The sequence below is a fragment of the Harmonia axyridis genome, chromosome 7 (genome assembly GCF_914767665.1).
Source record: "Harmonia axyridis chromosome 7, icHarAxyr1.1, whole genome shotgun sequence".
In the NCBI taxonomy this organism is placed as follows: domain Eukaryota; kingdom Metazoa; phylum Arthropoda; class Insecta; order Coleoptera; family Coccinellidae; genus Harmonia; species Harmonia axyridis.
This window is the reverse complement of record NC_059507.1, coordinates 487665-502827: the sequence shown is the minus strand read 5'-3', so window position 1 is coordinate 502827 and position 15163 is coordinate 487665. Positions and strand designations below refer to the sequence as shown.

General features: G+C 34.7%; 1 protein-coding gene across 2 annotated transcripts in view; it reads right to left on the bottom strand.

Annotated features, from left to right (window-relative positions):
* Positions 1-15163, bottom strand: part of LOC123683800 (disheveled-associated activator of morphogenesis 1) — a 49843-nt gene that overhangs the window by 30664 nt on the left and 4016 nt on the right. The window contains exons 1-2 of one of the 2 annotated variants that reach the window (XM_045622701.1): positions 14262-14445; positions 8778-8808 (exon numbers count right to left, since the gene is read on the bottom strand). In XM_045622701.1, coding sequence (XP_045478657.1) covers positions 8778-8808; positions 14262-14287 — 57 coding nt within the window. In that variant the 5' untranslated portion in view covers positions 14288-14445. Of the gene's footprint in view, positions 1-8777; positions 8809-14261; positions 14446-15163 lie in introns of those variants that run through there. The other variant, XM_045622703.1, reaches the window with a different exon arrangement.

The window sequence follows — 15163 nt, the reverse complement described above, 5'->3', positions numbered from 1 at the left end:
GACCGCCTAATTTCATGTTTTGGACCTGTGAATTGGCCTCTTGTGATTTAACACCGCTAGACTACTTTCTGTGGGGCTATGTAAAGTCATTGGTCTATGCGGATAAGCCACAAACCCTTGATCATTTGAAAGACAACATTCGCCGTGTTATTGCCGATATACGGCCACAAATGTTGGAAAAAGTCATCGAAAATTGGACGTCCAGATTGGACTACATCCGAGCCAGCCGTGGCGGTCATATGCCAGAAATCCTATTTAAAATGTAATGCCACAAGATTATCTTGCGGATAAATAAAATTCATGTCAATCGATAAATCCATCGTTGTTTTATTGCAATTTAAAGTTCTATAGCTCTAAAAAAAAAACACCCTTTAGTTGCAGAACAAAACAGGCAGATTCATTGGATTCATTCAATAAAATGATGTCAAAGAAACATTTTGTCATTCCCGTGCTCTGAAGGTTATGGTTGAGACAGACTAGATGGCACCAAATCAAACCTTCTTTAATAAAATGAGAATTGAAATTCGTCGAGCGTATATCAAAGCGGCACTTTTGTCTACAGTTCAATCTTAGCCTAGATAACGTCTCTGAGGCTTGTTTTTGTAGGACTCACGTCTAGTTTATTATTGTCTTTCGAATGAAGTGTGAATTTTAACGCAGATCCTTGTACGCTTGGTGTCTTTGTCGATTTCGAAAACACAATTAATTATTAGTAAGAGATAGATATACGATCCCGCTGAAGAAGGGTATATCACAAGAAAGAGCCCATGCCTTCGCAAGACTTAATTTTTCCAATTCCCGATATTTTGAAAAATTCTTTCCTACCCCAAATTTTCACAAATTCTATTGTCTTAATGTTTCCGAGAATCTAGTGTTAAAATACAGGATGTTCCTAAATTTGATGTACAAAAGAAAATGAGAGATTCCTTGGATTATTGCAAGGAAAAAAAGTCCTATAACCAAGCGCAAACGCTTTGTTCAAGAGATACAAGGTGTTTCTTGTAGTCTTAGTTTTTGTGATGATTATACCAGTTTATCAAATCTAAATTAATCCTCTCTACAGATTGGGTAAATGAGTTCCAAAAATTATGATTAATTTAATCATTTTTATGATAATTTGGATTTTGAGAGAATTGTTTGAAATTTTGTTCTCGGAATCGGTTGTAGATACAACGAAACTACAAGAAACTTCAAATTTGAATATTTATGACAAATTTGAGGTGAAAATCTTTGTGAAGGGAAGATGCTATGAGAAAAAGCGAAAGAACAAATCAAACTTTAATAACCAAAATCATGAAAACAAAACGTTTGTTTATAGGACATTTGACATGATCCGAAGAATCTCTCATTTTCGTTTGTACCTCCCAATTTAGGAACATCCTGTATGTACAAGTCTAATACTCGTAGTGATTTTCTACAATTTTTGTGAAAATTTCAGTGCATTCTTTTTTCCTTGTACATTTTCGAACATTCATTATTGAAAGGAATAAATCATGTTTGAAAAATAGAAAAAACTGAGACAAAAGATGTCTCAAAATGGTCGATGAATTTATTTATGAGGATGACTTCTGCAGATCAGTATTGCTTCGAATAAATCTAAGTATATATAAAACCGCTTGCACATATACGTCAAACTTTAAACGTAAAATCACAGCCCAAACGGGACCATCTAGAGCAAAAATGACAAGAATAAGACCCCCCTCAAAATCGTCTGGAGATCCCGGGAAAAATCCCAAACCTTCGATTCTCCCCGCGGTTTTCGAGTATACGGGGTGTTTCGGATCATTTTGACATTTCAAGTCCCATATTTCTGTGGTATCTGTGGACAATTTGACTGTCAGTGTCATGTTAATAATAAATATTCCATTTCGATATATGAAAGTTCTTGAAAAAGTTTGCAGTTTCCAAAATTGTTATTCAATATTTAAATAAATGCCGACAGATAAAATGCAAAGTCTTCGGCGAATCAAAAATTCGATAGATATTTGTCAAAATTTGGAAATGAACATTTATAACATCGAATGCATTTTCCTCAATTCAGGTTTGTTTGAAGGGTTTGTATTATTTGGAATTAATTGGATGAATGTTACTTTATTTCAGGAATTTTTCGTTTATTTTCCACAATCTATAAAACTACATTCCCTTTCGTGAGAATTTGAATTTATTGCGACAGAAGATGGAACTACCAAAGAGAATAGAAGCTTCATTCATCAATTCAGTCTTGGATTGGAGTAAAAGTTATGCTACTATGAAACAGTATTAAACAGATAGAAAGACTCCTTATAGATAATTCACAATTGGCTTTATTATTGGAAAAAAAGAGCCAAGTTAGTCAGATAACAGTCAAAAGTTTCCATGAGTTTTTTGAATATCTAAAATATACACTTTGACGACAGAGGAGTGCAAAAATATAAGTGACCACTCCGTTTTTGAAGAATTTGAGTGCAGTGCTGTTGAATTTATAATGAATAAGTCAAATCTTTCATACTAATAATTTCAACTATATATACCCTGTTATATTATTTTCCACTCAACTGAAACATGTATTAATAAGCCTTGGAAATTAGAGACTCTCAAACTTATAACCTGATTTCTCAAAAAGGTTTCACCAAGATAAGATATTGTAGGTAATTGCTTATGAGGTAACATAGGCCATGGGTATTTGAAAGGCAAGTCTATTCATTATGTCTCTTTTTAGTTGGTTTATTATAGCTATACTGAATATTTCTAAAAATAACATTGACTTCAGATGTGAATTAATTAAATTTGGACTTATGCATCATATCATATATGACTATGAAATTGAGAAAGACATATTCTTCTAAATTCCATTATAAGTCTTTCGAATAGTACTTTGAAGATATTGATTTCAATGACGTATGGAATATATCAGTTGAAATACTAGTCAAAATGTTACGAGAGAAATAAATTTTGAAGGATCATTCAGTATATGAAGAATTTTAACATGGCAGTCACTTTCGAAATAGGTATCAATTTTCCAGCAATTCAATGAAGGTGTGAAATACTTTAAAAAGCAACTATTTATTGAAAATTTCCATGTCATGAGTGAATGATCAAATTTGTATAAAAATGTAGATACCTATCTATTTGTTCACTAAAGTTTCCAATTTTTTAATCGTTATAGGAATAGGTGCTATATGGCCATTTCAAAAATGCTATCCTACTGATTTATTCATTGCTTTTCATTTTGGTAAGAATTAAATTATTCATTGATTCAGATCCAAAGTTAACATTTGAAAAAATCAAGTCAATGTAGTTATTCGAACCCACTAATATGGGTCAATAGTATTGGCCGATACAATTTTAGTACCGATTTCAAATACTCAGTTCCTTTTGACTGAAGTAAAAATTGAACAATGATCTTTGTATCTTGAAATGAGTTTTGCACTTTTCCAGTGTTCAACAATGAGATAATTATTAAATTGACTCAAGAAATTAACAGAGTATGCTATATCAGGACTAGTTAATACTGCTGAAGATATTAATAAACCTATTAATTTCTTATATGGTTCATCATTACAACTCTCTTTTGTTGAATCAAAATTCAATTTAGTTTTCACATGTTCACAATCAGACATGTTGAATTATTGCAATACATATTTGAAGTATATAATCGATAGCTTTACTACCTTTTCCATAATTTCTAGTAATATTCATCCCTAATCATTTTTTAGCTTCCCCTGATTTCTTTATCATAAAATTTTCTATCAGAAAATTCATTCAGAATTAACATTAGTTAAAACAAAAAAGTCATCCATGTACAATGCAACAATAGTAAGCCAGTTATTTTTTGATTTATGTAAATACTATGATCAATTGTTGATCTTTTGAAACTTTTATCTATCAAAATTTTATTTACTATATAGGACATAAATTGCCCTGTTTAATTCACCCAGAGCCACAAGTCTCGTTCTATAACATAGCATCAATACAATCTTCAGATACTAAAAAACTCCTTAGTTCGTCAGGAATTTCCAATAGGTCCTTCAAATTGTTGCAATTATATTGTATTTCTTCACAAAATATGGAATAGAAGAATAATTTGCTGCTCAACTGAAAAATGTATTGATAAACCTTGGAAATGAGGGACTTCTTATAACCTGATTTCTCAGATATGGGTATCCGAAAGGTAGATCTATTATTCATTCTGCCTCTTTTCAGTTTGTTTATTACAGCTATACTGAATATTCCTAAAACAAAAATCTCACTGTAGGTCTTTTCATAGATCTTATCGAACGATTATGTAAATTCCATATTTGTCAAAACTGAAAATAAACATTGAATGCAATTTCTTTATTTCAGGTAGTATTTCTATTAATGAGTCAATTGAATAAATGTAACTTCATTTTAGGGCCCACAAGTAAATATCCAATGGAATGATAGCCCTTAAAATATATCTATTATTCATTTTGAATTGACTTACAAGAATATCAATATTTTCATCGGCAAGACATAAAACGACAAATTTTCTTTCAAAGTTGAAATTCAGAGAAAAATATGCTAATAATTGTCTATTGTAACTATCAAATAAACAAAAAAAAGGACCATAAAAAGGATTACAACTTAACTAACAAACATAAACTTTTTTTGTCAATTTTTCCCACCCAATCATCAATTAAATTTGGACTTATGCATCATACATGTCTATAAAGAAGAAATGTGCTAATTTAAAATCTTAATGTTGGGATTATATTATTATTCAATATTCTCTAAAAATTTTTCACAAACCTATACGCATGAATAACTTTCTTGAAAGACTGACGCTCACATTTTGATTATTCATTTCTCCCAAATTCTTCAAAGAAAGAAATTGCCATATCTGGAAAAATGAGATCTGAGAATTTGGTTGATATCGGTTATTTTTTAATCATTATTAAAGAATACAATATACGAGATATATTTCAACAAAATTTTAAGACATGCGTGTGACTGACAATTATGATCATAGAGAAATCTTTGTTTATGGTTATGACTGCGTTCGGCAAATCCACACTAGGGATGGGCAAAGGTCAGAAAACTATCGATATCTATATATTGTATCGATATTTTCTGACACTATCGAAATGTGTCGAAATATGTACGAGTAAAATATCGATATATATCGCTGTGATATTTTGGTGTGAGAAAATTCTGTTGATTTGAATAAAGTTTTTCTATCATAGAGGATAATAATAAGATTCAGATGACAAGATTCAGTGGAAAACGACATATTTAGTAGTTTGCTTCCATTTTTATGGAGTATTTTGTCCTCCTGAACATTTATAGGGACATTGATGTTGACGAGGACGCTGTGATTACAAGGTTTTCAAAGGGTTCAAAGTTTTAAAGACCAAATTAGATTTTGTGATGTAGTTGCCAATTGTCTTCCATGGGCGCCCGCAGAAATTTTTCTCAGGGGGGGCAAAAAAAAAATTATTGAAAAACGATAAGGCGTCCATGATTGTCATTGAAAACCGGAAAATTGTTGAGAATCCATTACTTTCCTTTTTTCCATGCCCTTTGGATTGAGAAAGTAATATTGAGTGTGTTGTGCTGAAAAATGAGGCAATCAAAATCTTCATATTAAACAATGTAATTTTTTTTAAATTTCTACCTGAATGGTTAAAACCCTGATAAGTAAATAATGGTATTATAATACAACAAATACATAAGGGTACAACTTTTTTTGCGAAATTCGAGGCTTTATTGTAAAAAACTGGTTATACATTTATAATTCAAAGTATTGCCCATCGCTGGTCACTACTTTCTCCCATCTTTCGGACAGCGTACGAATCCCGCGTTGAAAAAACTGGTCATCTTTTGAAGCGATCCACGAATCGATTCAAGTTTTTACTTCTTCATAAGATCGGAAGTGTTGGTCAGCCAGGCCGTGTGCTATTAATTGAAACAAGTGATAGTCCGTGGGAGCAACGTCTGGAGAATACGTCGGGTAGGGTTGTGGGGTAGGAATTCCCATTTTAACGTTTCCAAGTATATCTTGACTACTTTCGCAACATGGGGTCGAGCATTGTCATGCAGTAAAATCAATTCATCTTCTCTCTCGTTGTATTGCGACGGTTTGTTTTTCAATGCTCGGTACAAACGCATTAATTGCGTTCGATAACGATCGCCTGTGATTCTTTCAGTCATAATACACTTCGCCGAGCTGGTCCCACCAAATACTGAGCATGACCTTAGAACCGTGAATATACGGTTTGGCCGTCGATGTGGAAGCATTGTCAGGATATCCTCATGATTTTATGCGCTTGGGATTATCGTAATGAATCCATTTTTCGTCTCCAGTCCCAATCCGATGCAGAAACCCCTTCCGTCTTTGTCTTGCAAGCAGCTGTTCACAAGTAAATAAACGTCGTTCAAACACCTCGCGGCTTTAACTCGTACCGCACCCAATTTCCTTGTTTCTGAGTCATTCCTATGACTTTCAGGCGTTTTGAAATGGCTTTTAGTGACACTCCTATTGATCCTACAATTATTGTTGCGTTTGACATGAGTCTTGATCAATTATTGCCTCCAATTCTGCATCTTCAAAAAACTTCTCTCTTTCACCGCGATACTGGTCTTCGACATCAAAATCACCATTCTTGAAGCGTTGAAACCACTCATCTATTTCTTTATTTATTTAATCAAACGGAACAAGCCATTTTACTGATGTACCAGAAAATAACTAAACCTAGACATAAACAATATCGTTGGTACGTTCTTCCACCAATATCGTTCTCACTATATATTTTAGTAGAAAATTGAAACCTCCCGCAAATGACGAGAATTTGGCTCGTAAGCTAACATGGTTGATCGTGAATAACTTTATGATGCAGACACAAATCGACTAACATGTCAATGGCGTTATGTTCACAAATACCTAAACTTATTGTCTGACATCTACTACATATTTATTTCTACTACCACTTACCGTTACAGCCATCTATTGCAAAACGGCGGACGCAAAGTTGTACGCCTTATATAAATATTCATATGAATATCTAAATATAAATATTTTTGAGAGGTAAGGCTTGATATCGGTATAATCTGGGATTTGGTCCCATAGAAATACTCGAAGCTCATAACGGCGAACCTCCTCAAAATTTAAGGCTAGGACCGCCCTTGATTTGTCGTCATGGGAAGTTATTTGCATCAAATATTTTCATGTGAGCAAGGGCCAAACGGTATGTTCTAGGAAAAAAAATCATATAGATTTCCACCCTAGAATCAGCATAGTATACCGAGTGAATCGTCTGAAATCAGCTAACGATACAAGGTTTCCGAAAAAAATCTTTTATTTTCTAGAGGGATACCCAGTGAAGGATCTACCGGCATAGTGACGGGGTCCAAGGGGCGGAGCCCCTTCGGCGAGCAGAGCGAGTCAATTTTATATATTCGAAATGATTTATTACTACAATTAAATTGATGTCTCGCTCCTCAGTTAACTTTGATAGGATGTAATGACCACCAAGGACACTACTTACTTCTTTTTTGGTTTTATTACCGCTTAAACCTATCACACTTGGAAAAAGTGTTAGTCGCACCCCTTGATTTGCGATGGAATTATACCGTACATTTGATTTCCAGCATTCAATAGAATCGATTAGAATGTGTTGAAGGTGAAAAAGGACATAAAATAAATTACATGCTTCATATGTTGAATTTAAATTACTCGCTCACCCAAATTCGCCCGTATTTTGAACATATGTGTTCTTTTTTTATGTCGAATGTAATTTATTCCTTTTGATAGCATAAGTTGAGCAAGATGTGTTTATTGGTTCAGTAATGGTGGCTTTTGTGATGATTATTTGACAGTTACTATATCAAATTAGTATACTGGGTGTCCTATAAACCGCATACGCTTTGTTTTCGAGACACAGGATGTTGAAGTTTGATGTTTTTTCAAGTTTTCTCTCATAGCACATTCCCTTCACAAGATATTCAACTCAAATTTGAAATAGTTATTTCAATTCGAAGTTTTCATCATGTGATATGTTAATTTTGAATGCAAATCTACAGGGTGCCCACTTCTTTTCTCTAGAACTTTTTTTTTGATGGACCGCTGGTAGTTTCGAAAAAATGTGAAAAAAAACTTTGGTTTAGCACTGCACTTTTTGGTTTCTTGTAGTTTTGTCGTATCTGCTACCGGATCAAAAAAAAAAAGGACGATGTTATATATTTTTGAAATCAGGAAAAATTAAGCTTTCAAAAAATGGCACAGAAATCTAGTGTTCCCATTTGAAAAAACTCAACTTTGGGTCATAGCTTCGTAATTAAAAATCCTGTTAAAAAGACGAGTACGCCACTGGATTCTACTTCGAAAAGTGCCTCTACGATGTTTCAATTTCAGAGCTATCATCAGTATTAGCAGATATATAAATTCTGTCCGATATTGTCATTTTTCCAATTTTCGCTTATAACTCGAAAACATAAGGTGGCCAAAAATTGATACTACACTTGTTAGTTTCTCAAGAAAAAGAGAACGAGAATGGGGTATCAGATTTTGTCTATCTCCTCTGGTTTGAAAGTTGTAGTGCTAAAACATCGCAATTTGTCCACCCTGCACATATAATTAAAAAATTATTAAATTTGGAGGTCATTTCATTATGATTATAATCGCAAAAACTTTGCATAAAAGATTACGACAATATTTCAATCCATTATCAACTTCGTTAAAATTTCTCCATTTTCATAGCTGCCTAATGTTGTTATAACGATTTCTTCCTCTGTTTTGAAGGCATATAGATAGTGTCGAAATGTTTATCGCATCAACTTACCAGTTTGACGGTTGTAGATAACAGTTTGTACCTGAAACGAATAAATTTTTCATTAATTATCAAATTATCTAATAATATACGTGAGCAGGATTTACTTCCTGATTTATCATTCTGCATGAACAGGATTTTTACAGTACCCGTCCAAAAAAAAAAAAAGAAATCTCCCAAATCACGCAGAAAGTGAAACCAAATTCCTTTCAAACTTGATTGTCGAAGAATATCCTCTTATGCCAGCAGGCAAAATGGTTATCTAATTTAGTAATTTCAACCTTGAATATTCCACTCGACGACTAACTGAAATCAATAATTATCTCTTCCAAAAGCACCATGCTTCTGATATCTGGATTCAAATTTACATAATCCATAGACTGCTATGGAAATGCAACGCTTATGTGGAGCAACAGTATGAATTCAAATAGGGAAAATTTTTCGAAGAGAATAAAGTGATAAATCATTCAACATAATATATGGTTTTTCAATAAGAGGTTTCATTTTGAATAGCCCGCTATCTTATGGCAGCTGTTACATTTGAGACTGTGATTTTTTGACATTTGATAAGTGAAAACTACGCCACTACTAAAATTAGAACGATAAACAATTCAACAACGCACTGAAACTGTTAAAATTCACTACAAAAATGGTTATCAGTCACAGTTCGCAAAAATAATGAACTTTTGGGTTGTTGGAGGGACAAGTTAGTGATATGGAGAATCGAAACCGTGTGCGTCGCTCAAGAACAACTGAAAATATTGCTGTTGTAGTCAATAGTGTTGACGAAAATGCAGGTTTGTCAATTCCTCGTCGATCTTGGCGATTAGGCCATGATTAATATTTTTTTCTGGCTGGAATTGGGAGATTACGATGTGAGCGACATTTTCTTTCAACAAGATTGCGCCAAAAGTGCCAAACAAGCAACTAAACAAGCGCAATTTTACGAGAGAAGTTTCCTGGCCTTGTTTTTTCTCGAAAACGAAATCACTATTGGCTAACGAGATCTTGTGATTCAATACCTTTAGACTTTTTTTGGGGCTGCGTGAAATATAAAGTCTATGCCAATGCTCCACAATCGATCCAAGACTTTGAAGATGGAATGGTTGTAACGGGTATTTTTTTCGAGGTATATAACTTTAAGTTGGCATAACTGTTCAAGATGGCGACAGATTTAACAGCTGTCAAGTGATTTATTCTCAGTTTGGTTTGGCAATTCATCATGAACAGACTCAATACGTATCGCGCACTACGTCCATTAGCGATGAAGCGCACTTCTGGTTGAATGGCTACGTCAACAAACAAAACTGCCATATTTGGAGTGAAGCTAATCCTCAAGTGTATGTCGAAACACCGTTACATCCAGAAAAACTGACCGTTTGGTGCGCTTTATGAGCTGGTGGAATCATTGGTCCGTACTCTTTCAAAAACGATGATGGCCAGAACGTTACAGTCAATGGTCTTCGGTATAGAGCCATGATTACTAATTTTTTCATTCCTGAATTGAACAACCATGATGTCCAGGAGCTGTGGTTTCAACAAGACGGCGCAACATGTCACACAGCTCGTGCCACAATCGATTTATTTAAAGACACGTTTGGTGACCGCCTAATTTCACGTTTTGGACCTGTGAAGATCTTGTGATTCAACACCGCTAGACTACTTTCTGTGGGGCTATGTAAAGTCATTGGTCTATGCGGATAAGCCACAAACTCTTGACCATTTGGAAGACAACAATCGCCGTGTTATTGCCGATATACGGCCACAAATGTTGGAAAAAGTCCAGATTGGACTACATCCGAGCCAGCCGTGGCGGTCATATGCCAGAAATCATATTTAAAATGTAATGCCACAGGATTATCTTGCGGATAAATAAAATTCATGTTAATCGAATAATCCATCGTTGTTTTATTGCAATATAAAGTTCTATAGCTCTAAAAAAAACACCATTTATAAGGTTTACTTATGTAACCCTCACTATTTTTGTACGTAGAATCGACTGTCCCAGCTCACCATGTAAGGCTTAGGACAGATGCCGATTGGGTACTTAAACCACAACGTTTGGATAAGGAACAAGCAAAATTGTCGCATATGGGGCAGTTAAAATCCTCATGTAATTACTTAGAGGCCATTATATCCATAACAAATCACTTCATGGTGTGTAATATGGTCTGGTGGAGTGATTGCCCCTTACTTCTTCGAAAATGAAGAAGGTCACTAGATAAATATCCCCAATTCCTTATTCGGTGAAAAAACTTTCTTTGTCCTGTTTCGTTTGCATATTGTATGAAACATTAGTACTCTCGATTGTTGAGAATACAACCTGAGCTGAATTAAAACGATGCTCATTTCAATAAAATATTCGTTTTAACAAGGGCAGTGTATCGTCTTCTCTCCTACGTTAACATCCGGTGGGACAGATTTCCTTTTCGTAATCAAATACATATCAATTTTATTACTAACACGTACAATAAGAAGTGGTATAGGTCAATATCAAGGTCGTTAAAGGATAACTTTCAAATTTTTCACGCCTTATTGGATTGAACGTGTGGATTGAAATCTTTTTATTTACCTACATTCCTTTTCTAGGAACAATTAAGTCAGAATGCAGTTGAAATAATTTCAGGGTCATTACGGAGATAAGGATACCTCTTGATTATAACGACGTGTTTTTCATAAAATTTTCCATTACCAATTCGCAAAGTTGCGGTATATCCTATAACTTCAACCATATATCCTCGATAACTTCAACCATTCCATCTTTAAGGAATTGTGGAGCATTGGTAATAGACCTTATAAAGAGTGTTTTATAATACTACATATTTGCAGAATCGAAAAAGAAAAAACTTTTTTTGAAAAAACCTTATATTAATATTTAAAAAAATGTCTTCTTCGCCACCATTTTTTTTAAAGAATCCCATTAACTCATGAACCGTTGAGTTTTTATCCGAGGTATGGCATATTGCCGAAATTGTCATCAAAATTGCATCTAATGATGCAATAATATACTGGGTGTGCCATTTGAAATAAGGAAGTAGTAGTCTGTTTCCGGTATAACCGGAAGTTGGAGAGATCTGAAATTATTTTAGGGAGAAAGATCATTGTCTCAAACCCCAATATGTAAATTTTCAGCTCAAAATTATGATTAGTTTTCCATAAACGTCTACTAGGCCATCCCGGTGAATCACCCTGTATGTCACTGAAATAGGGCTGTGAAATCTGGGCCACAATATGGATAACCATTTGTTATCTTCTAGATTCATATCCGGGATTTCATCAGCAAAAGATGAAACAGTCCCTCACTATACTGATTTTCAACTTTTTCAGACTTTGAATACCAAAAATAAGAATTTTCAAGTTGAAGTTCGTTTCATATCTTATGTAATTATTCAGCTGCTAAGTAAAATTTCGGAGAAAACAATTTTTTATTGGTCAAAATGAAGCAGTACCAATTTCAGTGGCGAGTTGAACTTTTGCCTCAAACAATTTCTAAGTTTACATAAAAAAATTGTAAGTTTCTACCCCCAGCTTAAAATTTAAAACGAACCTCGAATGACCCTAAATGGTCGAAGCCATGAACTCAATTAAAAACTACAGACAACACCGCAGCCATATTCGGGTTTAAGTCTGGCAATATCGTTTTACACGGGGGTGAGATCCCGCACGAACCCATTTTCACCAAGAGGGGGAGTTTCCCTGACTCAATAGGAATTACATTGCATGGAACCATCGTCTGGATGTGTCTCTCTCTTCCGCTCCTGTTTCTGGCATCATATAGACTCCAATCGATGAGGCATACGTAGATAGAGCAGACTCCGATTGCTGGTGCACATCCAAACAATTTTTATGGAGATAAACGTGATTACGTACTGGGATAATTTGATTTTAAGGGGTGGATAGTTATGTGACATTCATTGGAATAGATGGCGTACGAGGTTCTTGATGAGTTTCTACCCCCCTAGGGGTTAAGATTGATTTGACCTTGGAAGAAAATATGTTTGTTTAGAATAGCGTTTCAGTATATGGATGATTATATTCTAATAGGATTTTCCAATATGAGGTTTCATTTCGAATTGCCAGCAATCTGGACGTCTGTCACTTTTGTAACGGGTGTTTTTTTTTCGAGGTATATAACTTTAAGTTGGCCTTACTGTTCAAGATGGCGACCGATTTAACAGCTGTCAAGTGATTTATTCTCAGTTTGGTTTGGCAATTCATTATGAATAGACTCACGCCTGAACAACGCTTGCAAATAGTGCAATTTTATTTCGAAAATAATGGTTCTGTGCGGAATACATACTTATCCTCAAGTGTATGTCGAAACACCGTTACATCCAGAAAAACCGACTGTTTGGTGCGCTTTATGGGCTGGTGGAATCATTGGTCCGTACTTGTTCAAAAACGATGATGGCCAGAATGTTACAGTCAATGGTGATCGGTATAGAGCCATGATTACTAACTTTTTCATTCCTGAATTGAACAACCATGATGTCCAGGAGCTGTGGTTCCAACAAGACGGCGCAACATGTCACACAGCTCGTACCACAATCGATTTATTGAAAGACACGTTTCGAACCTGTGAATTGGCCTCCAAGATCTTGTGATTTAACACGATTAGACTTTTTCTTTGGGGGCCACGTGATAGATAAAGTCTAGGCCAATGCTCCACAATCGATTCAAGAGTTTAAGGATGGAATTCACGAAGTTCTCGAGAACATATTGTTTTCCATCCTTAATGGCATACTTTCCTCTTTACAAAGAAATAAATATTCATTGAATTCTCTTGAAATATACTCATTTATTCAATATCAAAATGAAACATCTTATTGAAAAACCCTTTATTTTCATAAATTAATTATAGATGGACATCGTTCAGGGAAATCAAATGAATAACAAAAAAAAATTGAATTTATTTTCAATTTCAACCGAAAGATGCACTAAATAATTCACAAAGTAGGCGCCGCCCACCCCTATGTGCCGCCACTGCTATCTTTCATCACATTATACATATTCAATTATGTTTACATCTTGTGGTGAGGGTTTGCCTCTCTGTAAATCGAAATGTACTCAATTTTCAATGGTACCTAAAATATTGTTAAGAAGTGTGTTTCTAATTGGGCTTCTCTTCATAATGTATTTACTGTAATTTTGTCTTGCAAAAAATCGATGTATAGGGTGTTTTACAACATGTAACATAAAAGATATTATTTTGCGTTATCGATTAGTCACTAAAAGTGAATATTGGACTTCATCCTTTGTTAATTTCCTGAAATTTTCATTAAAATCCATAAAGGCGTTCAAGAAGTTTGCTAGAAAATACGTAAAACAGCCTGTATCTCTTGAACCAATATACTTAGGACATATTTCGACAACTGATTCAGAATTCAGACTCACTGCAATGCCTTAGGTACATTTTCAGTAAAATCCAGTGAAACACCCTAAGTATAGATGAAATTATAATTTGTCTTGCTTGAAAATATGTATATCGAAACTCACACTGGTTTTTCAATCACATACTGCATTCAAATCTAAGCATCCTCCCACTTCTATTCATCCCGAACATAAAATCACTCAACATCTGTAACACTCGATATTTGAACTGTCTCCTTATATCCAAACCATCTGGAAACATTGACGCACTGTTCATAACATAATCCAAGTAAATAACATATGATTCAAAATTGCACTGTTTCGTAAGCGGCTTCTAGATGCAAAGTTTGCGAATTTAATCACAATTCTCACTTTCGGTTCCACTACAATGCCCCGGCTGCAGGCTCATGACATGTGCCATGTGCCTTATGGGGCCCTATGGATGGCAGTCCCTAAACTGCCGGCTGTGGGCTGTGCGCAGACCCTTCCCATTCCAGTGCCGGCGAAGGGGGTGGCTCCCTTCATAAATATACGTTGCAATAACATCGCCCCTACAAATACAGGGTGTCCCAAACTCGATGGCCTATTAGACGTTTCTGGAAAACTAATCATAATTTTGAGCCGAAAATTTGCTTATTGGGGTTTGAGACAATGATCTTTCTCCCTAAAATATTTTCAGATCTCTACAATTTCCGGTTATACCGGAAACAGACTACTACTTCCTTATTACAAATGGCACACCCAGTATATTATTGCATCATTAGATACCTTTTTTGATGGCAATTTCGGCAATATGCCATACCTTGGGTAAAAACTCAACGGTTCATGAGTTATTGGGATTCTTATGAAAAAAAAGGTGGCGATGAGGACTCATATTTTTTTTTAATATTTCAGCAGAAACAGCCTTTTTCGAAAAAAATTTGTTTTGTTTCGATTACGCAAAAACGTAGTATTATAAGACTGTTTTCGGCTTGGACCAAAAATGTACAGGGTGTTTATAAGAGGATCATGAACTTGGACAACTCAAA